The following is a 25,630-nucleotide window of genomic DNA, read 5'->3' as shown; positions in this document are numbered from 1 at the left end:
GTACTTTCCTTTCTCTGGGCATTTCTTAGTCTTGTCTTATGAGTTTATATACCGTAGTGTCTATTGTATTCTCACAAAATACTGGAGCACTCTCATTTGGGAAAGAATTTGAGAACTTGTTTTTCCTTTTAAAGGAAATTGGAGTGTAAGTCCTAATTGTATCTTTTTAAAAATTTTTTATTGGAGTATAGTTCATTTACCATGTTGTTAGTTTCAGGTGTCCAGCAAAGTGAATCAGTTATACATATACATGTATCTATTCTTTTTCAAATTCTTTCCCCATATACGTTATTACTTATTACAGAATACTGAGCAGAGTTCCCTGTGCTGTACAGCAGGTCCTTGTTGGTTGTCTATCTTATATATAGTGGTGTGTGTATGTCAGTCCCAAGCTCCTAATTTATCCCTCCCCCACCCCCTGGTAACCACACGTTTGTTTTCTGCGTCTGTGACTCTACTTCTGCTTTGTTAATAACTTCATTTGTTTAGATTCCACATGTAAGTGATATCATACGATATTTGTCTTTCTCTGTCTGACTTACTGCACCTAGTATGATCATCTCTAGGCCCATCCGTGTTGCTGCAGATGGCATTATTTCATTCTTTTTTATGGCTGAGTAGTATTCCATTGTATGTATATGTACCATTTATCCTAATTGAATCTTGACTTAGAGTTTTCTTCTTCCCAGAGAAAACGCTTTTCCTTTCGCGAATCCTACCTCCCTTCTCACAACACAATCTCGTTTCCTCAGAGCCCGTCACTGTGGTTAGAACTTGTTTACTTTGCCTTCACAGCCATGCAGCTGGCATCCCCCAGGCCTGGAATGCCCTCTTTCTCCCATTGCGTCTCCTACATTAGACCTTTCCAGCTACTCCCGCTCACGGTGACACCCAGCCCGTCTTACACTGTGGGCTAAATGCTGCAAGAAATACTTAAAAGCGTAAGAGATGCCATTGAGACTCTCAGTGTGGAGAACAAGAAATAAGGATTGCACCATGTAGAGGCAAGTCAGTACACGTAGAACTCCGCACTCAGGCCCCCAAGGCCAGCCACGAGCTGGGCTCTGCCTGCCAGGGCAGCCCCCTCCGCTGCTGTGTTTCCTCCCCTTCACTTGCCTCTGGCCACACTGGCCGTCTTTCTGCTTCTCACCATTCTGCTTCTCCATGTTGTTCCTCGGCCTGGAGTACTCTTCCTTCCACGTCTCGCTCTTTCTCTTCTTTCGGGCCCTTTCCAGGCATCATCTATAAAGACACATCCCTTGACCGGGCTATACCCAAAGCTGACCCTGCTGACTGTTCCATGCCCAGTGGTTCCCAGGTCAACCTCTTACTACCTGTGAGATTTTTTTCCCCAGGATACTTCATTTCTCTGTACCACGGTCTGCTTCTCTGTAAAACGGCAGCATGTTAATAGGTTAGATCGTTGTGAAAGTCCAGTGCATCGGGACGTGTAAAGTGCTGGTTGTGAGTCCCTGGTGTATAGTGAGTGCTCGGTAAACACAGTCAGTTTCTAATCATCATCCTCATTAAGGGGAAAGAAGCACCGTCACCCATTAATGCTATGGAAAGGGGAGAAGTCCTTGAGGCCCTGAGTCACCACAAGAACCTTCCTTGCGAGGGCAGACTTGAGCGTTACTGTGCCTCTGCAGAGTCTGGATTGCCGCCCGCACACAGGCGCCCCACCCTCCTCCTTTGCATTTCCATGGCTCGTTTGGTTCTTCTCCCACGATACCGACCTTGATCTTCCTTTATCATCTCTGAGCGTACATCCTCGTAGAAGGGCTGGTCCTGCGTCTCTGCGTCCTCGCACCCTTGTGCTCTACACACTGGACAGGTGACCACTTACTTGATCAGTATAAGAAACGCTCAGAGAGAGGCGAGGACTTGTAAATACCACCAAACGTAAAGTAGAGAGCTAGTGGGAAGCAGCCGCATAGCACAAGGAGATCAGCTGGGTGCTTTGTGACCGCCTGGAGGGGTGGGATAGGGAGGGTGGGAGGGAGACGCAAGAGGAAGGAGATATGGGATATATGTATACGTATAGCTGAGTCACTTTGCTATAAAGCAGAAACTAACACACCATTGTAAAGCAATTAATTATACTCCAATAAAGATGTTAAAAAGAAAAGAAGAAACAGAAAGATGTTGTGAAATCAACACGTTTAAGAACTCTTGACGTGGGCACGTGGATGCGGGATGAGCACAGTGACTCTGAAGATCCGTTACTGGAAATGGTCCAGCTGGTGCTGTGGGGAGCATACTGTTCATGGGGTCTTAAGTTGACTGTAGAGTCTGTTTAATTCAGCAGACATTTGAAGAGCATTATTTCATGCTGGCCTCTGAGCTAAGATTGTGGGACCACAAACAGAACCGATATAGGTTCCCTTAAAGCATTTAAAATGGATTCAGACGGGACTTGAGTGGAGAGAAGCAGGAAAGGTGTGCCAGGAATGCTTTAGAAAGAGCACAGGTAGAGGCATAGAGTGGGCAAAGTCCAGGATTTCAGGTTGTCTAGAAGAAAGATTTCCTCATTCTAGAGCAAGAGGAAGTAAGATTGCAGTGAGGGACCCCAAATCATGGAGGAGTTAGGGTACCAGAACTAGAACATGGGCTTTCTTATATAGACATTTAGGAGCCTGTGGAAGCTGTGAACAAAAGATTGGCAGAAGTAGTACTCAAAATTAGATAATACATTTGTCTTTTCTCTGGTATCACAAATTCCTTGTTTGAAAAGGTTTGAATTAAAAAGGACAAATCTCAACTTTATGTGTCAGGCACTTTAAGTAATTGTACAGTTTTGGATACTAAGTAAATTTTACAGCATAGTTACAGGTGTCGGGAAGCCATTCAGCTCTTAAGTCGTGTACTCTTTACTTGAGTAATATTTAAAGTATTAAAATTGTCCTTTTCACTGTAGTTTATGTGTCATGAGCTTGATATATTCTTGAAATACTTAAGAAATTAGTTATTGTGGAAGTGACCTATCCCACGTGTAAATGGAAAAGAAAAACTTTACATCATTCATAAATTGAAATATTTGGTTTCAGTTGTACTCAGATTGAAACCATCAAAGAATCAGAATGAATGTAGTTTTATGATTGTCAGATTTACCACCAGAGCCCCAGATTTTCTCAATACCACATCTCAGTATTCTTGTAAGGTTTGTAGCTTCTTTGCACCCATGTTTGAACACTCACCACACCACACAGTTAACTCTTCTTGCCTTCATTTTAAGGAAAACATGAATATTATTAGATTTGTCCCCAAATAATTGTCAAATTATTTTCATCAACAAGGAAATCTGGTAAGAGTACAAAGTTTGGGGAGAGAGCTCAGTAACACTTATAAACAGGTTGATCAAAAGGAATATTTTCTGTTTCTTGACAGTGAGTTTGCGATGTTTTGCTTTTTATGTGTGATTTTTAAACAACCTGTTGTTTTTATAGGCTACTTCTGTGGCTAAGAAACTCTGTTCCCTAACGTACATCCAGAAGGAAGCCATGTGACTGAATTCCTTACTAATTGGTTATCACATATTGTGACTTGCCAGATGCAGGAATCCAGGGACTAAAGGCATACAGAATGTTCTCATAGCAACTGTGCCAGGAGATACTGCCAAACTCAGGGGCACCCCTCCCCAGGGTCTGAACCCTGGAATTACGTTAGGGATTCTCATGGATCAATGTTCGGAAAATGAAATGAGAATTTTAAGTGAGCCCTCGTGCTGGCCAGCTGCCCAAAGCCTCTAACACCCCAGAAATTAGGAGACGGAACCTTGGGGACCTGGAATGAATGCTACAGAATATTCTCCAGGCTGTTCTCTTAGCAGCTGTCTTCACCCCTCCCCTCAAGCAGCTTGCAATCCCCGTCCCATGACGCCAGCTTTTGAAAATGGAAAGATAGACCTTTATTTTAACATGTTTAGTAGATTAACATCTTCAGCCAAAATGCCTTGTAGATCCCAGCCCCATCCCACAAGCCAGATGTACAACTCCAGTACCATGGCGGTCTCAGTGACCTGCGCGGTCGCAGCTTCGGTGGCCTTCAAGCCCGCCGGATCTCAACAGTGTATCCAGATGAGCCACTCATGGAGACAGAAAAACTCTATGTATTAATCCTAGACGTTCTTATCTTTTTTAATAAACACCTAATAAGATGTAAAATAATGACCTGCATGATATCCATGTTAACATTTGTACTAAACAGACCAAAGGGTTCGTTCGTACTGTGTGAACAGAAATAGTTTAGCATCAAAAGGAGAAAACTGTATTTCTTGATAGAAAGGAAGTGGTCACAGATCATGTCAGTCAAACAAATCTGTCAGGGCTTTGAAATACACAGCTGTTAGGTGAGATACTGAGGTAAAGGGTAAAAATAAGATCAGACTCAATGTTGCAGTCTAGTTACGTTGATTTCTGTTAGACTGGTAAATTTCACTTTTTAGGAGAATAGTTTTCAGATATTAAATATATAAAGAGTTGAGTTATTGTTTGACTTGGATTTGTGGGGGGGAAGGCATTTCCTACCATTTTGTCCCCCCCAATTCCTTTCCTGCTCTCCCTAGAACTGGTCCTTGTTGACCCCTGCAGGGGTACAGCTGGGTATTTAAGTCCTGAGATTTTTAAAAAATGGTACGAATGATCTTTTTTACAGAAGAGAAACAGGCTCACAGACATAGAAAACAAATTTATGGCTACCAAAGGGGGGAAGTGGGGAGGTGGGTTAGATTGGGAGATTGGGATTAACACACACACACCACTATGTATAAAATAGATAACTAATAAGGACCTACCGTATAGCACAGGCAACTCTACTCAATACTCTGTAATGACCTATATAGGAAAAGAATCTGAAAAAGAGTGGATGTATGTATATATGTATAACTGAATCACTTTGCTGGACACCTGAAACTAACACAACATTGTAACTCAGCTATACTCCAATAAAAATTAAAAAAAAAAAAAAAGTCCTGAGACTTGTTTGTGGTTAGACAGCCCGATAGGCTGCTGAACCGAGCACAGGAAATTTGAAGCACCTAGAGGCCTTTCTTCAAAACCCTTTGCTGCTCACATTGTAGTTAGAATTCTAAAGATAGAATGGACTGTTTGGAGACTGAAGTCTAGTGTAAAGATGCTGGGGTTTTTAGGCCAGCTCTTAAACCTCCGAAGTCACCTGACCTGGCCGTGTGTCAGCTGGGTATTCTGAAGCATCAGATGAAAACAGAATCCACCCTGGTGTTGGCAGGCAGCCGTTGTGCCTGTCGGTGAATTAGAGTTGTTGGAATACCATCCATCCACTTAAGCCTGAATCAGAATCAGCCTGTTTGAAAAAACTCCCTCCACCACACTTTAATTTGCATATCATTTCATTTTCTTTGGTAATACATCATATCAAGTAGCCACAGCAGTCAGCATCTAACATAATTAAAAAGCAACAGCTCCTTAGATATAGATTTTTTTGTCTTTCTTTTTTTTTTTGGCCATGGGGCTTGTGGGATCTTAGTTCCCCGACTAGGGATCGAACCTGGACCCTCGGCAGTGAAAGCACAGAGTCCTAACCACTGACTGCCAGGGAATTCCCAGATAATAGATTTTCTCCATGCCCTAGTCAACTCCCTCGTGGTAATATCAGTACTTGCCAGTTTTTCACCCACCTCTCTGGCCAGTGCCCATCTGTGGGGACGGAGAGCTTAATGTGGAGGATATGTCACCATCTCTCAGGAGGCAGGCAAAGGGTTGTGTTATTGCAGAAAAGCCCACTGACCTGGTTCTCATGTTCACGTGCCCAGAGTAGCCCCCAACATTGTGGATCGGGGACACTGATTCTGCCTTATTTTTAAGTTAGAGTGTGTTCGAGATGGCTTTGTGCCGTGGTGGTGGAAAGACAGCTGTTTAACTATACAGCACTTGAGGCAGTATGATGAGCTAAAGATTTTAAATATGTTTTTTCATTACCAGAAGCAGGGACAGCAAATAAAACTCTCCACCTGGGTCCTTTGAAACACTTGTATGTATTTACCACTGCTGAGACACTCGTGTTCAAGAACATATCATATTTATTTACATTGAGGTTCCCCAGTGTTCATATTGTTAGTTACAATTTAGATTTTAGTTCCTTGCCTTTTATGTTGTTAACTATAACTTTAGATTTAAATGTGGTCTGTGTAATACATGCTGTGAAAATAAAACCTGTCTGGAGAAAGACAAATATCATATGATATCACTCATACATGGAATCTAATTTTTAAAAAATGATACAAATGAGCTTATGTACAAAACAGACTCACAGATATTGAAATTATAGTGAAAATCAGGCAGAGCTGATTGCAATACATTAAATTAAATAAATAGAAGTTTTAATGAGCTAAAGAAGAGTACTACAACATTTCTAAATTTTAAAAAATTTAATTCTGTGACTGATACGTATATAGAATTAATTTTAAATTTTTTAATGACTGTGTGGCTTCTTGTATCAGCAGTTGACATTATTTCATACCTGTAGGCTTTGTGATAAATTCTGAGTGTTAAGGAAGATTTGTTTTCTGATCCTCAGTGTTCATAAAGACATATAAAGCATTTTTATGAACTCCCACGTCCTCCTGTGTGTAAGGAAGAAAATGTTGCTGTGAAATACAGTTTTAAGTCTCCCAAAGTGCCTTATTCAGGAAGTTGAGCTTTCTGTGTTTCTTCTATAGTATCTCCTTACGAAAGTTTGTGTTACAAGCCTTTTTTCTTTTCTTTTTAGATATCTAAGCTTTTTATCAAAAGAAAGAGAAAACTTTAAAAGACAGAATTTTGTAAATTAATAACCACCGGATCATCCTCTTCTCAGCCTGGATCCCCACCAGATTGCCCTCCAGAGAGGCAGAGAAGGAGGTCTGCTTCCTGGTTTCTGATTCCTCCACTCTTACACAGTTTGCCTGGAGTCTTTCCGCCCCGATAAAATGTGGTTTGAAAAAACTTCCTCTACCACACTTTTATTTGCATATCATTTCATTTTCTTTGGTAATACATCATATCAAGTAGCCACAGCAGTCAACATCTAACATAATTAAAAAGCAACAGCTCCTTAGATATAGATTTTTTTTTCTTTTTTTCCTTTTATTTTTTGGGCATGGGGCTTGTGGGATCTTAGCTCCCCAACCAGGGATCGAACCCAGACCCTCGGCAGTGAAAGCACAGAGTCCTAACCACTGACCGCCAGGGAATTCCCAAATGACAGATTTTTCTCCATGCCCTAGTAAACTCCCTCGTGGTAACATCAGTACTTGCCAGTTTTTCACCCACCTCTCTGGCCAGTGCCCATCTTCTGTTCTAGCCATTATCCTTATGGCCATTGACGGGCGACGTGTTAGGCCCTCGTTTCTTCTCACTCTGTCTCCCTCTCTGAGTGATCTGAGCTCTGCCTGTGGCTTCACTTGCCACCTCTGAGCACCAAAGGAATGAATGACCTAGTGGACAGATCATAAAGACACCACTCCTATGCGGTTCATCTTAGCTTAGGTTCCCCAGAAAAACAGCCTGAAGCAGCAAGCTGTGTGCCGTTCCTTCATCGGGGGATAGCATCCCAGGAGGGAGAGGGACCAGAAGTGTGTAGTTTGGTGGGAGGGAGAGCGCATACGTGTGTAAGCTACTGGGACTGCCCAATCCTATAAGGTCACAGGCCAAGGCATCCTCTGAACGGTGTCCTAAGATTATGCATTGTGAGAGGAGAAGGGAAGAAGAATTTTTCCCCTGCTGCCTGTCCCCCACTGGTCAAAGGTTTCCCTCCGACGTATTACCTTCTCCACACCCCCAGGTAGTTAATGGGTGGTGTGAAAGTGTAGCTCCAAAGCCATGTCAACTCAGAAGCCATGGAGTGAGAGGCAAGAACTGCCCCCAGGCATGAGCAGGCACTGCCAGACTATACCCAGGGACACCAGTGCCGATGAAGCAGCTGAAACAAGACAGGAGAGGGTGCGAGAACCTCAAGTGGTACGTCCAGGGCTCCAGGATCATCTGCCCCTTTACCGCTCAGACCCACCCATGCCAGGCACCATCGCTTCCGTACTACGACATGGGGCCTCAGCTTTTGCGAGAGTGAGACGCTCTCACTTCCTCCCAGCGACCAGAGATCCAAGTGCAGGCAGTACCTGAGTCCCCTTTAAGGGGAAGCCCTGCTGTAATCACATGCCAGAGCCTTGAGGCAAGAGGAGAAACAAACCAGTTTCCACTGCTGCAGCTCGCCTGGAGACTCAGCACCACAATCTGTCACCCGGTCCAGATTTCCCTCACTGGTAGCAAATTGGTCTGATTTGAACTGCTGGCCTGCTGAGATGACCCAGACCTTCTTCCCTCAATTGTCTGAGCCCTTGGTTGCCTTGTTGCTGTTGAGCCGTAAGTGCTGAAATCTCCCATTTATGGTTACCACTGGCTGTGGAAGCACCTAGACATACCCTGATGAATCCCTCGAGTTCTGGACACATCCTCTCCTCCCTCACTGTGTAGCCATAGTCTTTGCTGCTCGTGATATCAGGATGGAACATCCCCAGCAGTCACCTGACCACCTGTTTTCTGCTGGTGTATTGACACGGGGAGTCCAGAATGACCAGGAGATGGTCAGAGCTTCAAGTTTATTGGAACTTGTGCGTGTCCCCTGGAGGAAACAATCATCCCCCACTCCTGCCTAGGAATCAGGACTTCTAACTTGGCGAATACGAGCGTTGCGTGGATGGGAAACACAGATTTTGCAAGTGGGTCCCTGGGATTGATGATGACAAAGGCCAATCCTGTTTTCATCCTTTGGTTACCAGACCTGAGTATTGTAGCTCTCGGTAATGCAGACCAGATATTGAAGCCATTGCTTCAATACCTATACCACATCCTGGAGGGCAGGGCTCCAACTCTGCAGGAAGTTATCCTAAGATGCCTCTTGGGTTACTTTTTAGTAGACCACTCTCCCTGCCTGTTGGGCCAGCTTTGAGGATGAGTCATTGTCAGACCGGTGGATTCTAAGGTTCTGGACCCATTGTCACATTTCCTTTGTTATAAAATGGGTGCCTTGGCCTAAGGTGGTGTTTTGTGGAATATCCTATTGAGAAATCAGTTATTTTATAAGCCCAGGGACAGTGGTGGCAGCACAAGTATTGGGAGCTGGAAGCCAAACACTGTGGTAAAGACAAATCATTGCCCCTCTTCCCATGGAACTGATCTTACACCAAGTCAGTGATGGGTCTTCTTGAGTAATGATGCCGTATCCAGGGCTTGGTATCAGTGTCTGTGGCTGGCAGGTGAGACATGTAGCAGTTGCAGTAACTTTTCCAGCATTGGTGAGAGGAAGAGCCTCTGCCACTCTCTTCACAGGCCCATGGTATCAACTCTCTGCTGGCCTGAGCGGGAGGCCGGCTGACAGCCCTAGAATGACTCGTCCTGTCCACCTTTTGTTGATGTTTGACAGTACACATGTTGACGTTTTGGGGGATGCTTCCTGGTGGGCATTAGCCTGAAGCACAGAAAGCACCTGACCTGTGCCACCTGCATCCATCCTTCCCAGACCTCCTCAGCACATCGTCTGTCCCTGTTGTTCCCCAGGCCCCTGACCAACTGTCCGTTCGCTGCTGCCCGGAGTCAGGGTGCGTCTGTAGCCCAGGCCTTCCCTCCGCCCACGTGGCGTGAGTGCCCAGGGCTGCCCTGTGTCCTCACCCGCCACGCTTCCTTCCCACGGTCCCTCAGGTCCACTGCTGAATGACCCTGCGGTGTAGCCCCAGGTCACTTGGGGCTCTGTCTGAATTCCTGTTTTCTCTGTCTATTGATCACCCGTCGTATGGGAGTCTGGGTCACCTGTAAATGTAATTTCCTTGTGCCCTCTGAACGTACTTGGACCTAATCCCCAATAAGCCATTTCCACCCTAGAGTGGGTTTTTTCTTTGCCCATCTAACTTTATGTCAGAGGGTCATTTGTTGACCATGGTTGGGTATGCCAAGGCCCTGGGCCCCGTAACATACTAGGGGCTGGTTTTTAAACGGAACGTTGTTCTCTGCCCCAGAACCCCAGGGATCTGCAGTGTGACGTCTCTCTTGGCACTCCTTAGCCATCGAGGATAGGTCTGCACCCCCAGATCCATCATCGTCTAGATGTGCCGCAAAAGTCTTCTCTATCACTCGGGTCACTCTGGAGACTGGCCGCCGCCAAGTCTCTGATAAATGGGTCCAAACAGTATTATAAAGTATGGAATGTGCATATGCTCCACAATCCAAAGAGGCCGACCTTTTTCTTCGCAGTAGATGTTGAAAGAAGCAACCTGTTCTTTTCCTTAGAGAGGATGTTCTCAGCCCGTCCTGGAGCCCTAGGCTTTTTAAAAACGTAAGCAGCGTGCCCCGTCTCTTAATTTTTGTGGTGTGTGGTGTTCGTGTTTCACTAGGCCCACGAGGCTGCTTCCCATTTCCTGCTCCAGTTAACACGCGGTCGTCCGTATAGTGGACTAGAGTCACGTACTGTGGAAAGTCAAGATGGTCCGGGTCCCTGCAGACTAAGTTTGGAGGGAGATCGGGAAAGTTCACATCACCAGCAGACAAGGGAGTAAGTCGCCTGTCTCTGCCCATGGACCGTAATTGCCATATTCGCACAAATAGCTGGGTACCCAGTGCCAGAAGCTGTATAACGTCGTCTCTAGCACAGCAAGTTCTATCCAGGGTTTCCACCACTTTTAGCTTGCAGTGGTCCATCGTTATTTTTTCTGCAGGGTCATTAGAAGTATAGAAAAGGCGGTAGAAGGAGGGACCACTGCTCTTCCTCTCTAAGGCTTTGGTAGTGTTCTCATCTCGGCAGTTCTTCCCAGTATACACGGTATTGCTGTTGAGTTACCATCTTGAGTGAGGAATACACTTGCGGGGGAAAGTTTCAGAGGCTTCTACTCAGTCCTTCACACCCGAATGACACTCCCCATATCAGAGACCCATCTGAGGGTCTCCCAGTTACACACTTGAAGTCAAGAAATAACTCCAGTCGCTCCCTCAGCCCCATAAGGCCCCATTCGAACCGGGACATAATGGCATTTAGGATTCCCCAGTATTGGTATGGTTTGGAGCTCTGATGTAATAGTCCTCAAAAAGTCTAGAGTCCTTTCCGCAGGGCACAGTCATCCATGCAGAAAAGTTCTTTGCTCTCTTCCCCGTTACACATGCTCTTTTCTCTGCCTGATATATTTCTCTCTCCGCTCTTTCCTTAGGTATTGCCTGACCTCCCTGACGAGGGTAGATCAGTCGTATGTTACTATGGTACCATGTGCCTCTTCTCTGCATTACTTAAAATAATTGTAGCTTTGTATTAATTTTCTGTGTTTTTCTTTTTTTTTTTTTTTTTTTTGCGGTATGCGGGCCTCTCCCTGTTGTGGCCTCTCACGTTGCGGAGCACAGGCTCCGGACGTGCAGGCTCAGCGGCCACGGCTCACGGGCCCAGCCGCTCCGCAGCATGTGGGATCTTCCCGGACCGGAGCACGAACCCGCGTCCCCTGCATCAGCAGGCGGACTCTCAACCTCTGCGCCACCAGGGAAGCCCCAATTTTCTGTGTTTTTCAATGAATGCCAGTCTCTTCCTAAGGTCCTTGAGGGGAGTGTCCTTCCCTGCTTTGCTCTCTGCTCTCTCCCTAACTTGATACCTGCATCGCATACTAGGAGCTTAATAACTATTTGAGGAATGAGTGAATCGTTAGGTGGACGGGACAAAGCAGTGGAGAACCCTGGCCTCAGGAGCCCCATTACTCTAGCTTAGCGATTCTCAGAAGCCCTCCCCAACCATGTTTTAACATTTCTAATATCAATTGCTTTGGGCCGGGTAGCTGTTGTGAGTTTAGTTGTTATTGCCTGTGCATGCAAAAAACCCCCAAAAAACCAAACAGCAAGCAAACAAACACTTGTAAAAAGGGTGTCGGCAGCTCGGAAGAAAATTCCAAGGACAGTACTAAAGCAACAGTCAAGATACACTGCATCAGCAGGGCTCTTGATGACACAAAGGGCCATGTTTTGCGGTCAAACAGTCATCCTGGAGCTGAAAAGTGAGGCGGAAGATTTGAAATCTGAACGTGAAGAAGTTCTAATAATAATCCGTTATTTTGGCTTCCATAATATCACTCTTGAGCACAAATAAAAAGATTAGCATATATCATGTTTTGCTTATCATGAGAGCCCATTCAATAAGTATGATTTTTCTGTGATAAGAAATCAGTTATAGTTTAATTTGGCCATTTTTAAATTTCTTAGTGGTTCAGAGTAAGAGCTCATCATCATTTTAGAGTCAGTGAAATGTGATATTATATACAGTGGTCTTCAGGGCCTCTGTTAACATATATGGCCTCTAGGGTGAATTAGAAAGAGGCATTTCTTTCTCCAGGGCATCCTTGCAGCTGGAGGTAGGGGTCAGGGTGTCAGGCCCTCTCCACCAGCTGTCTTTGGGAAAGGGAACCAGCAGTACCGTGCGTGGCTGCTTCAGCTAGCCTCAGCTTTATGAAGAATAATTTTCTTTCACAATTCAGAACAGAGCATTCTCTGTAGTTTTAGGCACTGCTGTCCTGTTCTAGCATGGTGTGACTTGGAAGAAGGGTCACAGGAAAACTTAGACTATATAGCAAAGTGAGTATCATTCGGAAGAATAGGTTTCTATTTCTTTAATTTAATTTTTATTTTATATTCGAGTATAGTTGATTCACGATGTTGTGCTAGTTTCAGGTGTCCAGCGAAGTGATTCAGTTATACATATACACATATCCATTCTTTTTCAGATTCTTTTCCCATATAGGTCATTACAGAATACTGAGTAGAGTTCCCTGTGATAAGTTTCTGTTCTTAAAAAGCATTCTCTTTAAGGCAGTTTTTTTTTTCTAATGGATAAGCCTATTGTGAAGAAGTTTTGATCTGAGAATATCAGGGTGTTTCTGGGTAGACAGGAAGTCTAGCAGAATTTCATTTTGATTGAGACTGTCCGGGTCAGTGACCTCATAATCTTTTTAGAATGAAACTCTGGCAGTGAAGCATTCCAGTCCCACTCCTGGGAACTTTGGTCAGCTCCTGAAAGGCAGGCGTGCCTTTGATGTTTGATGTAGCCTTTGATATTTATGTCAGTGTTTTTGTTTGACCATATACTCTGGAACTGCTTTTCATACTGCTTGTGTCAAAATTTAAATTTCTACAACTGTACTTTGCCGCAGCAGCTAAACCTAATTCACTCACTACAATTAAGATGTTGAATACAATTAGGAAATGTTCTACTAAATTAATACTTTTATTGCAGGGCCTGCCATAAGGATACTGATAAGAAACTAATCAAGGAGGATGTTAGTTCCTGTTGTGGGAAACATTCAAACTTACATTAAGTACTTCGATTCTAGATACCTTCCAACTATCTGAAAGGCATTTCTGTTATGAATTGGAAGGTTTATAATTTCTCTTTTAGGTCTATAATTTATATTCAAATCTATCATCTAATTTTATGTAAAGTAGCTCTTCCTGCTTACAATTCCCTTCTCCATCCCCCAGTCTCACTGTAGGACAGACAGAGAAGTGTACTTTGCAGTAACCTGACCTCTGATTGCTGTCTGGGAGCACAGGTAATTATAAGAGATTAGAGGGAAAGCTGCAACTCAAGAGATTAGGAGAAGCAAATCTGGCAGAACCACCATCTGTGGTACCTGGTAGGAAAAATCGTGTGTTTCAGTGCACAAGTCCTGTTTGCATCTCAGAGTAAACCACAAACTGAAATTTTCGCATCTTTTTGTTACTGACCAGAGATCTTGGCTTCCTTAATCAAAAGAAATGGATCAGAGGCCAGACAAGAAGTTCAGGCAAGGCCCCTGCTGCAGCAGAGGGGATCAGAAACAAGTAAAACGTTCCCTTGCTTGCTCGCTGCCCAAGGGGGGCGAGCTGGTTCCTTATGTGGGGTGAGGGTAGGGATGTGTCTGGGGGTTGGGCCGGAGGTGTGGCTTAGGTGGTCTGCCCACCCCTTAGGTGGTGCTGAGTGCAGGGGGCATGCACAGTGCCCTGCTTTTGCTCCCGGCTCTTCAGAAGTGGCAGTTGGGGTTTTTTCTGGTCTTGTTGTATCTTCTTGTCCATAATTTGCCCCAACTGTGCATGCACGCAGCTATTTTTAGTCCCTTACCTTATAGTTACTTTGTATTTTGTTGCTGGAGGAGACGTTTTTCCAGGTGCACGCACTGCAGCAAAGGGTCCCAGGTCCCAGCCTGTCTCATTTTCAGTGCTTTTTAGAAGTGTGATGTTATCCCTTATCCAGGGGAATCCACAGTATTTTATTAATATGGGCCTCTGACCTTACTGCCCTAAAGTGTGCCATTGTAAGATATACAGGCAAAAGGAGTTTGAACTGGAGAAATTTAGGGTAATTCTTCCCGTTTCAGAATGTCAGTAGAAATATTCCACCGTAAGTGTGCACGTTACAGCTAAAACCATGAAAATGCTCATCTCGCACCAGTAGAAAACATTTTGTGCATGAAAGCGTTCATGGGGGATTTTTATCGTTAGCCACATTATTAGGCATCAACAAACTGCTTACATGGATTTCTTAAAATTTGTTTAAAGAAACAACAACAGATCCTTGTTTTGACCATTTGATCACCATTAATCACTCCCAAATCACAAAACGGTCAGGAGAAGTAAGTGGATGGAATTCAAGCATTTGCTTCCATTTTTAGCTCTCATTTTAGACGTTTGCATGGGGTGAGAATAAGGAGCCGTGAGATTTTGTGAGGTTTTTATTACATCTGCTTACATTTTCTCTTTCTACCACTGCCCATCACTGATCATTAAAAAACAATTATCCTGATTTTTTATCTTGATTGGGAAAACTGTCATCTGGTTCAATCTAATCTTTTTGGTATGTGACTAGATCTGAGATTTGAACAGTTGCAGTCCCGCTGCTGGTTATTTTTCCTGGGAGAGTGAGGGGCAGGGAGAATCATCACACGTCGTGGTTAATCAGTTCTGAGAATTTATCTCATATAACCCTGCTTTGAATTAACTGAATAATCCAGTAAGCAGCATTTTTAATATCTCACATAGGGAAAGACTCAAAGCTGGCTAACAGTGAAATTTCCCATTTTTCACTGGCAGGAACCCCAGCCCCATAATGGGGAAGGTCCCACCAGTGCGAAGGCCCCATATGGAGGCCCCTCCCCTAGTGAGGACATGTGCCCCCGAAGAGGAGTCCCCCTGGCCGCTGGCCCCTGCCACCCCACCACGTGAGTACAGCCACGGCTCTGAGGACCTCAGCACGGTTTCCATTGCTTGGTGGCCGTTTGTCTGATGTGAGAATTAGCCAGACCCTCTTCCCTTTCATCCCCTTAAACACTTCAGAAAACGAGATGTAAGCCTCCTTTGGGTCCCTTTGCTTCATTTTGGCAAGTTTCATAGAAATTGTTTGGTTAGGAGGTGAAGGCTCTGGGTTGAGACTCGGCTCACGCGTGATTAGTGAAACAGTCTGTGGCTATCTGAGCAGTTCTGTTCCATGGAACTTTCTGCAGTGGTGGAAATGTTCCACAGCTGCACTTTCCAATACAGTAACCACTAACCACACGCGGCTACTGAGCGCTTGAAGTGTAGTGCAACCGAGGAATTTAATTTTTAACTTAATTTAATTTTAATTCATTTAAATTTAATTCTCCATGTATGACTAGTGGCTGCTAAATTGGACAGTGAATATGCCTACACTTAACGCCATGGGCCTGAGCTGTCTTTGAACATTTCTGCAGGTGTACCTCTCTACCTCTGTTCTCTTAATAACCCAGAAAAATCTTCCTTGTATTTTATGCATTATTGTAAATGTGATTCTCTAACAGTCAGCAAATAATTAAGTTAAAAATTCTCATCTCAAAATGTATTCACCCATATTGCCCTTATGTAGCTTTAATTACCTTATGGTCTTGAGAAATTCAATCTTAAAACTATGAAGTAATATCTGTTTAAATATCCCAGCTTTATTTTCTTCTTCACACGTTTTAATTTGCAACTTCAATATATATATAGAAGTAATCACACACAGTAAAATAACTTTCTCATTTTATTCTTCCTTTTTAAACGAGACTATAAAACATCCTACACGAGTACAGTAAGTGCAGTGCTGTTACCAAAACATTAAATTCAGCACGTACTCATTACAATACAGTACTTAGAAGTTTCAAAGTTTGGTTCTGATAGGTGGGTTATTGAGATTACAGGTTAATTAAATTTGTAGTTTTAACTACTGTAGTAAATGTCCTTCCATTATCGGGCTATCATTAAAGATTGCTTACACCGTAAGATGTGAATAAGGGAACTTATGTGCGGGGTATATGGGAACTCTCTGTACTATCTGTGCCGTTTTTCTATAGCTCTAAAACGATTCTAAAGTTTATTTTTAAAACTTGCTTACATCGTATTATTTTCTCATGCCATCTATTTATATTCGTTAACATAGCTGTGTATGCATCCAAAAGAAGAATCATCACATCAGCAGTGGGTAGCACTTACATAAGTTTCACAACATGGCAACTTCAGAACATCCCTGAGAGATAATATTGTCATAATTTTACAGGTGAGGAAGCTGAGGCATGGAATACACAGGAATTCAGCCAAGGTTACTTAGCTGGTCAGTGGCAGGACCAGAATTTGAACCTAGCAAGTCAGTCTTTCAACCACTGAACTGTGTTACCTCTTAAGGGATCTCGATTATGCAGGATAAGTTGTGTTCTCTCTGCTATCAATGTAGCAAGCAAACGTTCCACTCTAAGAAATCTAAAATAAAGTAATAACGGTAATAAATTTCTTATACAACTTGAAAAACATAGAAGTACGCTTTGTGTTACAGTGATTTCGATCTTATTCTTTATACAGTGGTTCATTATTTTTATGAGGAATATGTTCATATTCTCTTGACGAGAAATGTCTGTGTTAGTGGGGTTTTAGAAAATTGATGTATGTTTCATTAAGACAGTGGGTGGCTAAGAATGAAAAAAAAAGAGCAATATCTAAAGGGCAGGGGGGAGTGGATGTGGTTGGTTATCTCATAAAGACAAAGTTTTTATAAGACTAAATTTTTAAGGAACCTGGAGTAATTTGTGGCATAGTATTTTATTATTACAGGGTTATTTTACCATTTTCGTATCACAGTGCTTTGTTTTGTCATATGCCTGTTAATGCTGTTGTTCCTATACATTAAATTCTAGATCTTTGATTGTTACTTTTCATTGTGAGCAAAAGAGAAAATACTTTAACCCATTTTTAAAGAGGGGGTTGGTGTGAATATGGTTTAAAGGAAGTTCAGCAGAATAAATACCCAAAGTATTAACAACAAGAAACCCAAGATTAAAGTTTTAGCATACTTTCTCTTTCTTCATGTTCACTTCTCATTTATAAATAGTACAAATACATTATATATGAAAGTTGTTAAGAGACTGAATCCTAAGAGTTCTCATCACAAGGAAAAAAATTGTTTTCTATTTCTTTAATTTTGTAGCATAGGAGATGATGGATGTTCACTAAACTTGCTGTGATCATCATTTCATGGTGTATGTAAGTCAAGTCGTTATGCTGCCCACCTTAAACTTATACAGTGCTGCATGTCAATTATATCTCAATAAAACTGGAAGAAAAAAGAAATTTTTTTTTTAAATGGTACAAATTTTAGATGACTAGAACTGGTAGTTTGGGGATTTAAAAAATCCATTTATAAGCCTTTCTGAGTCCGGAAGGGAAATCACTGAAAATCCTAATAGAGTATAAATCAAGATATTGCACGTAAGCCACTTTACAAAGCAAATAATAATTAAAATTTTAATTATAGGTTTTCCTGATTGTCGGCAACTGACAGAGCTTTCTTCTAGGGCACGATGTCACGGCTTTCTTTCCAGGGTGTATTTGCACACTGGCCCAGAAAGCACCTCTTAAGTTTTAAGATGTGAATAATACCTTGAGGACCCTCTTCCTGGGCATCTCCAGAGTTGCTCTCACAGAAGATAAATGACCGAAAGCAAATAGCTCAGCCGCCTGCCGTAAAATAACCTGAAAGAAACAGTTTTCTGCACTCTTGAGTTTCACAGTAGGGAGGCAGCATTTGTGAGATATTTGCAGATTGTGTAAAATTCTGACACTAAGTTCAGGTACCTGTTAGAATCCTAGGCTAACGCAACTTAACGGGAAGACTAAGCGCCAGTGTTTTACTTTCCTTAGTTTTGTACTATTTGGATTTTTTATAAGCAAATGAGCTTTTTCGATGCTCATTGGCTGCTCTTAAATTTGATTGATTTTAATACTCTGTAACTGATTTTTTAAAACTTTGTAGTACTTACATGTAATAATTTACTTCTTTCATATGGTATGTTTATTAGTTATTAATTTATAGCAGATTATTAGAAAGAGTTTATTATTTTGGAAGAACGAAAAGCCTTGAAAAAGAATGGTTTATTTGAAATGGTGCTACCCATGAAAGGAGTCCCAGTTTTAAAAGCTGAGAGCTGGGTTAGACCTTTAAGGGCATCTCCTATCTAAGTGCTTTCCATCTGCCCTCTGAAATCTGATTTAAGCCTCATGTTCTGCCTCGTGTCTTCTTTAGTCTCAGAGAACTTTAAAACAGAAACCATGGAATAAATTCTCAGAAAGCCTAAGACAACAGAGTCGTAAGGTAGAGGAAGCTAGCAAGCAGATGTGATAGGAGGAACGCTAGCGCCTTCGCCTACATAAGGACAAGGAGAACTGTCACCTCGTAAACCAGAGAGCGTAGCCCACGCCCCCGCCTGCTGCCAGGGTCATCTGACAGCTGCCTTTCACTTTCGGGTGATGTGCGGGTATGCTTACATGAGAAATAATGCCGTGTAAACACACCTAGAATAACAGTGCTTTTCAAGCTGTATTTGAATTATGTGAAAGTCTTAAGGTGCCAATCTTCTTAAACTGCATAAAATGCAAACACTAAAAGAAAAGCCTACCTCCTTTTAAGCCGTACAGTGTATTTACTAATCTAGCTGCAGTTGATCTCACATTCTTCACGTTGCACAGGAGATGTTGGGAACATTTTTGGTCTGCTTGGGTTCCATGTGGCAGTGTGCTTTGCTCCTTGATGGATGTATCAGAGATTCTCTCAAGTCAAGGGTGGAGACTTGATTCCGAAGAAGTCTAAGAGCTCACTAGGCTCGTCCTAGCCTTCTGCCATAGTCAGGGCTATCCCTGCCAAGAAACAGCTGACTGCAGGTTTTGCTCTCTCCTTTTTCTGGGAGACCTGAAACGCTGGCTTTCCAAAAGGCTTCCCGGCATGCAGAGTAAGTCGAGGGACAGAACTGTCAACAGAGCTGAAATTAAGCAATTCAGCTACCTAGCTGAACTCTCAGCGCCAACTTAAACGCCAATAGGAAGTGCCTTGTCTTTTTTTTTTTTTTTTTTTTTTGGTTACGCCGGGTCTCAGTTGCGGCTGGCGTGCTCCTTAGTTGTGGCACGTGAACTCCTAGTTGCGGCATGCATGTGTGATCTAGTTCTCCGACCAGGGATCGAACCCGGGCCCCCTGCATTGGGGCGCAGAGTCTTAACCACTGGACCACCAGGGAAGTCCCGGAAGTGCCTTTTGCGTCTGCCAGACAAGTCAAGTAAACATGGGTAAATCAAAAAGTAAGGTAATCATGAGTCGCCTGTGTTTTACGTATAGTCTGATTTAATAACTCAGATTCTGCCTCATCTTTTGCAAGTGATGGTGTGAACTAGATCTCTCCTACCTTAATCGTGGTGCCACACACATTGAAACTAAACACAGATCGTGTGTGTGCTCGCAAGTTATTGACCCCTCTTATGTTTTCAAAGCCTGCCAGCACTTTTTTGTTTTTTTTTAATAAACAAATCGAACCATGGGAAGTTCCGTAAAGGCCAGCCTGGGCTCCTGGGACTCTTGTTCTTGAAATTTATTTTTCATCCTTCAGTTATCTAGAACAAAATGAATTTTTTTTTTCTTTCGTAAGCACTCTGCTCAGAGGTGGCTAGGAACGATGAGAGACACTAAGAGCCAAACTTGTAACCAATGCATATAGCAGAATTACACTCAAAATTAGTTCAGCTGCCATTAAAGGTTGCTTAACTGATACATTTTAGTTCTGCTCAGCCTTCTGAGCATGAGAAAATAAGCGAGTGCTAAAAGAACCATAACGTGTTTACAAACGCACGCACGATTATGAAGCAACATATGCGTGAACCGAAATATGAGGAGGAAAAAAGAAAAGCAAATGCTATTTTACAGTAGGGGAGCTACATAAACACCCCCAGGGCCTCTGTACGAACCCTTCTATTGCTCTGAGGGCTGCTGCACAGACTCAGCGCGTGAGCCAGTTATCCGCGCCTCGGCCATTGTAGGTTGTAAGGGAAATGTCTGAAGAAGGTCTGCTAGCAGAGAGCTACTTTGCCTAACTTAATTCTGTATTCCTCAGAACTTGTGTCATCTGGGAAAACCACAGACCAGAATGAAGCCCCCTTCTCTCAGCATCTTTTCTGTATAATGAATCAAATAACTTTATTAGTTTTAAATGATCACAAGGAAAAGAAGAAAATATAAAGTTTACTTTGTGCTAAATAATTTTATTCTGAGTAGCTAAACGCAGGGGTCCTCAACTCCCGGGCCAGGGACCGGTATTGGTCCGTGGCCTGTTAGGAACCAGGCCGCACAGCAGGAGGTGAGCGGCGGGCGAGCGGGCGAAGCTTCATCTGTATTTACAGCCGCTCCCCATTGCTCGCATTACCGCCTGAGCTCCGCCTCCTGTCAGCATGATGGTGAGTTGTATAATTATTTCATTATATGTTACAATGTAATAATAATAGAAATAAAGTGCACAATAAATGTAACATGCTTGAATCATCCTCACACCATCTCCTCCCCACTCCCCGGTCCGTGGAAAAACTGTCTTCCATGAAACTAGTCCCTGGTGCCAAAAAGACCGGGGACTGCTGGCTAAAAGGTTTTTATCCCCCTTGGTTTCAAATCCTGTGAGTTTGGGTGGGGGGGGTCAGGTGTGTATCTCCAACTTCCTGGCAGGGAGGTTAGTGACTAAGCTGGCTGTCACCTTCAAGGCAGTGCTGGGCAGCAGCAACCCAGTGGGTGACACTCCCCGAGTTATTTTATGATTTGGACCAGCTGTGATGGGTGGGCACTTTCAGCTGTTGAGCTGCCTCTCGGAGGTCCTTTGGCACACAGTTGGAGTCAGTGTGAAAGCCAGAGATACAGGTAAAGTGCTTCAGAAAACGCTGGAGTTGAAGTCAGAAGACCTGGGCTCTGGTCTCTGCCAAATCACAACCACCTAGATGACCTGATGGTCACTATGCCTTCTTGGCCTGCCGCGCAGGATGCAGGTGGTTTAGCTTAGGGTTCAGGCTCGAACCCTGGCCCTACCATCTCTGTCTCCTGTTTGCTCGTCTATAAAGTGGTAGTGGTACCTACCTCGTAGGTTACATAAAACGCTCTCAAACTCTACAGTAAGTCCCCTACATACAAACCTTCAAGTTGCGAGCTTTCAAAGATGCAAGTGTGGGGCTTACTAATGAAGACCTGATGGAATTGGAGGCCCAGAGAAAGGACGAAGAGAAGCAAGAGGAAGAAGTAACTGAAGAAACGAAGAGATTCACAACGCAGGAAATGGCAGGGGATTTTCTTTACTTGAGGCGGCGCTGTTAGTTTTTGAGGTACAGGACCTGAACGTAGAACGGTACACGGAGGCTGCAGCAGCCGCTCAGAATGCAACCCAGTGCTACCGTGTCATCTATGACGAGAAAAAAAGAGCTACTACCCAGGCATCACTGGATCGTTTTTTCAAGAGGGTGGAGAGAATTGAATCCAGCAAGGAACCAGATCCTGTGCCATCAGCGTCAGGTGTGAGTGACACTGCAGCTGGCCCTCCGCCCCCTATTGCTGGTTCAGCTCTACCATCACCCACCCCCCCTCCCTCCTCCAGTCAGTAACTCTTCCTGCTGTTCCCTCGATGCCAGCCCCTGGAGGCCAGCTGCTGTACTGCACTACTGTACTTTTCAAGGGACTGCACTGTAAGATTAAAAATGTTTTATTTTTTGTTTGTTTGCTTTTTACGTATTAGTTGTGTGAAAAGTATTATAAAACTATTACAGTACAGTGCTATATAGCTGATTGTGTTAGTTGGGTACCGAGGCTAACTTTGTTGGACTTAAGAACAAATTGGCCTTATGAGTGTGCTCTTGGAACTGAACTTGTTCATATGTAGGGGACCTACTGTATATGATTTTTGGTGTATAATAAGCCCTCTAGAGCTTCTTCTTATTATTACTATTATTAGGATTAATGAGATGTTTGACAGCATGCTCTAATCTTTATTGATATATAATCAGAGGAGATTAAATATATAGAAAAATAATATAAGGAGGATGAGGATAATACAAAGCTCTTTGGTAATTACAGGAAAGGGAGATTTTTTTCCATCAAGGTTATCATTGGAGTGATTTTGGAAGAGGTGGTTTTTGAGCTTGGCCTTAAAGGATCGTAAAAATTTGGACATGCCTAGGCTGAAGGAAGTGAAAGTGGTGAAGGACATTCCAAGGAGAAGTAAATACCTGAACAAAACAGCATGCTTAATTACTAAGTTACTATATTAATATCAAGGAATCATTACATTCATCCATCTTTTGACCATGTACTGTGTCCACGTGAACATAGCCTGTTGTTTTAGATGCTGGAAATTCTTATAATATTGTGTAATTCACAAAATACTTTAATTTCCACAGAGAACTACTGATGGGTTTTACTATTTTCATTTTCTAGATAAGGAAACTGAGGCTCTCACAGCAGTGATTGGTAGAAGGGGAAAACCAGTTGTACAAGCACTAAATTTCATGTCTGTCCACAGCCGTACACTGCCTCCGTTAGTCTAAGTTGAAACAGTTTCAAGGCCATCAACCATGGAGTTGGCCCCAGGTTGCTTTCTTAAAATGTGTGCGGTATTCAGGAGGGCTGGAGAAACAATTTAGATGAGCCCCTGGAAATCCAGCACCACCACTGTAAATGGAACTCCAAACCCACAAGTTGCTGGTACAGACCTAGAAGGCAACCGCAAAGCAAGTGTGCTGATTAACACTGTGTGTGATCTTTGCTCCATTTTGCCATAATTAGCAGAAGTTCGCTAGGTAGTTTTGATTCGGATGTTGTTGTCTTTAGTTTATTAAATTGAAACTAACCGGTAAATGAATATCAGGTCTTAAGCTGTGCTGCAGTGTGTTCTTGATTCTTGACTCAAAGATATTTGTAAAAATAAGAAATTTTATATATTCATGTTAGGAAATTATAAATTCATACTAGTCAAGTAAAGTAGGCATCTATTCATAGACCATAGTATTCTGAACAATTTTCTAGTTACCATTAGTATCATTTACCTTTAAAAGGATTTTTCGTATGGATAAAATATCATGACTTGCATTACTTATTTATTTTAGTTGATATAATAAGCCACAACTTGTCTTCTTTCCATCTAATCTGCAAGACAGATATTTCTAGCATTAGAAGAATTCATCATATTCCCATGATTATGCTATTGCATATTTGTTACATTTTAAATGCGAAGTGAATATATTTCTACTTGAAATGTCTTGATTACATTGCATATTCTGAAAGCTCACAACACTCCAATAAAACTGTTACTTCAAGAATAAAATGACTATATGATGTGACATTTATATTAAACGTGATTTTCATTTACTCTATAAGGTTTTCTGAAATTATAACAAACTGTAATTCCATCCAGTTCTGGTTGCAGTGTAAACTTGGGAGTGAACTGATTCGTCATAAATACCCTACTCTGGGATTTACTTGGAATACAGTGTAACATATTTTTCATTTCTACTAATACAAGATTAGCATAATTCAGTATGAAATATTATATTGATACACAGCATAATTCAAAACTGTTTCCCTGTTGCTGTCACTGTGTGGTATTGATTCCAACTGGATGTCTTCATTATCTAATGTTTTCTCTACTTTATATGCTGATTATTCTTCATATTGCTAAGAACTGTGTGTGACTGTATGCCTTTGTTACCAAATGTGTATCAAGAACGTCTGTTAGGGGCTTCCCTGGTGGCGCAGTGGCTGAGAGTCCGCCTGCCGATGCAGGGGACACGGGTTCGTGCCCCGGTCCGGGAGGATCCCACATGCCGCGGAGCGGCTGGGCCCGTGAGCCATGGCCGCTGAGCCTGCGCGTCCGGAGCCTGTGCTCCGCAACGGGAGAGGCCACAACAGTGAGAGGCCCGCGTACCGAAAAAAATTTAAAACAAAAGAACGTCTGTTAGAATTTTGGAGGAGGAGTAGTACTTTCAAGCTGCCCATCTAAAGTAGGACACAAGCTTAAAATGCTGATTCTCTTTATGTGGTAACAAATGCCAGAGATTATTAAGTTTACTTTGAAAGACCAATGAATCTCCCCCCTTGGTCTCCATTGATAGTTTTTAACTATCTACACAGGCGTGTGATAATGTGTGATGAAAAACTGCAGCTTCTCACGCTCCTGTTAGCTCTGCATGACCCAGGCTGAGTCCTCAGGTTTCTGCACCCCAGCTCAGGAAACTAACCGTCTTGCCCCAGTCCTGGGTGCTAGGTCCACACCAGTCTCAGCAGACGGGAGGGGAATGTGTGGAGTTAGACACAAGACAAGAGTTCAGTGATACCTGGGCACTCCTAGGGCATGGAAAGAACGAGACCAATTCTCGACCAGTTATCAACATGGAAGAAGGTTGCTTTTGATGCCCAGCCACCTCATCTTTTGCACCCCTCACTGTCTCTTACACGCTACTGTCTGCATATCTGATAGAAGAGTCCTTTTACAGCGATCAGGTAACTTATCGGTCAAGGACTCTGGGGCCACTTAGCGTCAGTGTGACTTGAGCAAGTTACTGAACCTCTCTGGGCCTCAGTTTCCTTGTCTGTAAAACCGGGATGGTGTATAATAGCACCCCATCCTGTTTGGGACGTAAAGTGCATATGACAGTGCCTGGTATATAGGAGACAGTATAATAAATTATTCTTATTGCAAATTAGATGGTTAAGGCTGTCTACAGGGGAGATGCCATATACACACCTAGAAGGGGTCAACAAATGTTGCAGTTATTAAATGTTCCATTCCTGAAGGACTTGCCTTTTCTTTGTTTTTTTATTGAAGTATAGTTCATTTACAGTGTTACAGGTGTGCAGCAAAGTGATTGTTTTATATATGGATATACACGCACATACATATGTATGTGTATGTATATTCTTTTTCAGAGTCTTTTCTATTATAGGTTATTACAAGATATTGAATATAGTTCCCTGTGCTGTACAGTAGGTCCTTGTTGTTTATCTCTTTTGTATATAATAGTGTGTATCTGTTAATCCCGACTTTCTAATTTATCCCTCCCCCCTTCCCCCTTTGGTAACCATAAGTTTGTTTTCTATGTCTGTGAGTCTGTTTCTGTTTTGTAAATAAATTCATTTGAATCATCTTTTTAGATTCTACATGTAAGTGATATCACATGGTATTTGTCTTTCTCTGTCTGACTTATTTCCCTTGGTATGATAATCTCTAGGTCCATCCATGTTGCTGCAAATGGCAAATTTTCATTCTTTATTATGGCTGAGTATTATTCCATTGCGT

General features: G+C 42.8%; 1 protein-coding gene across 6 annotated transcripts in view; it reads left to right on the top strand.

Moving 5' to 3' along the window:
- Positions 1-25,630, top strand: part of UBE2E2 (ubiquitin conjugating enzyme E2 E2) — a 353,955-nt gene that overhangs the window by 203,073 nt on the left and 125,252 nt on the right. For 3 of the 6 annotated variants that reach the window (XR_010943414.1, XR_010943415.1, XM_067737369.1), the window contains one exon: positions 15,096-15,223. The exons of the other annotated variants lie outside the window; for them this stretch is intronic. Coding sequence is in view for 1 of the 3 variants with exons in the window: in XM_067737369.1 (XP_067593470.1) it covers positions 15,171-15,223 (53 nt within the window). In the remaining 2 variants the exon portion in view is untranslated. Of the gene's footprint in view, positions 1-15,095; positions 15,224-25,630 lie in introns of those variants that run through there. 6 annotated transcript variants of the gene reach the window in all.

The sequence above is a fragment of the Pseudorca crassidens genome, chromosome 5, assembly GCF_039906515.1.
Source record: "Pseudorca crassidens isolate mPseCra1 chromosome 5, mPseCra1.hap1, whole genome shotgun sequence".
In the NCBI taxonomy this organism is placed as follows: Eukaryota; Metazoa; Chordata; class Mammalia; order Artiodactyla; family Delphinidae; genus Pseudorca; species Pseudorca crassidens.
This window is presented reverse-complemented; position numbering and strand designations above follow the sequence as displayed.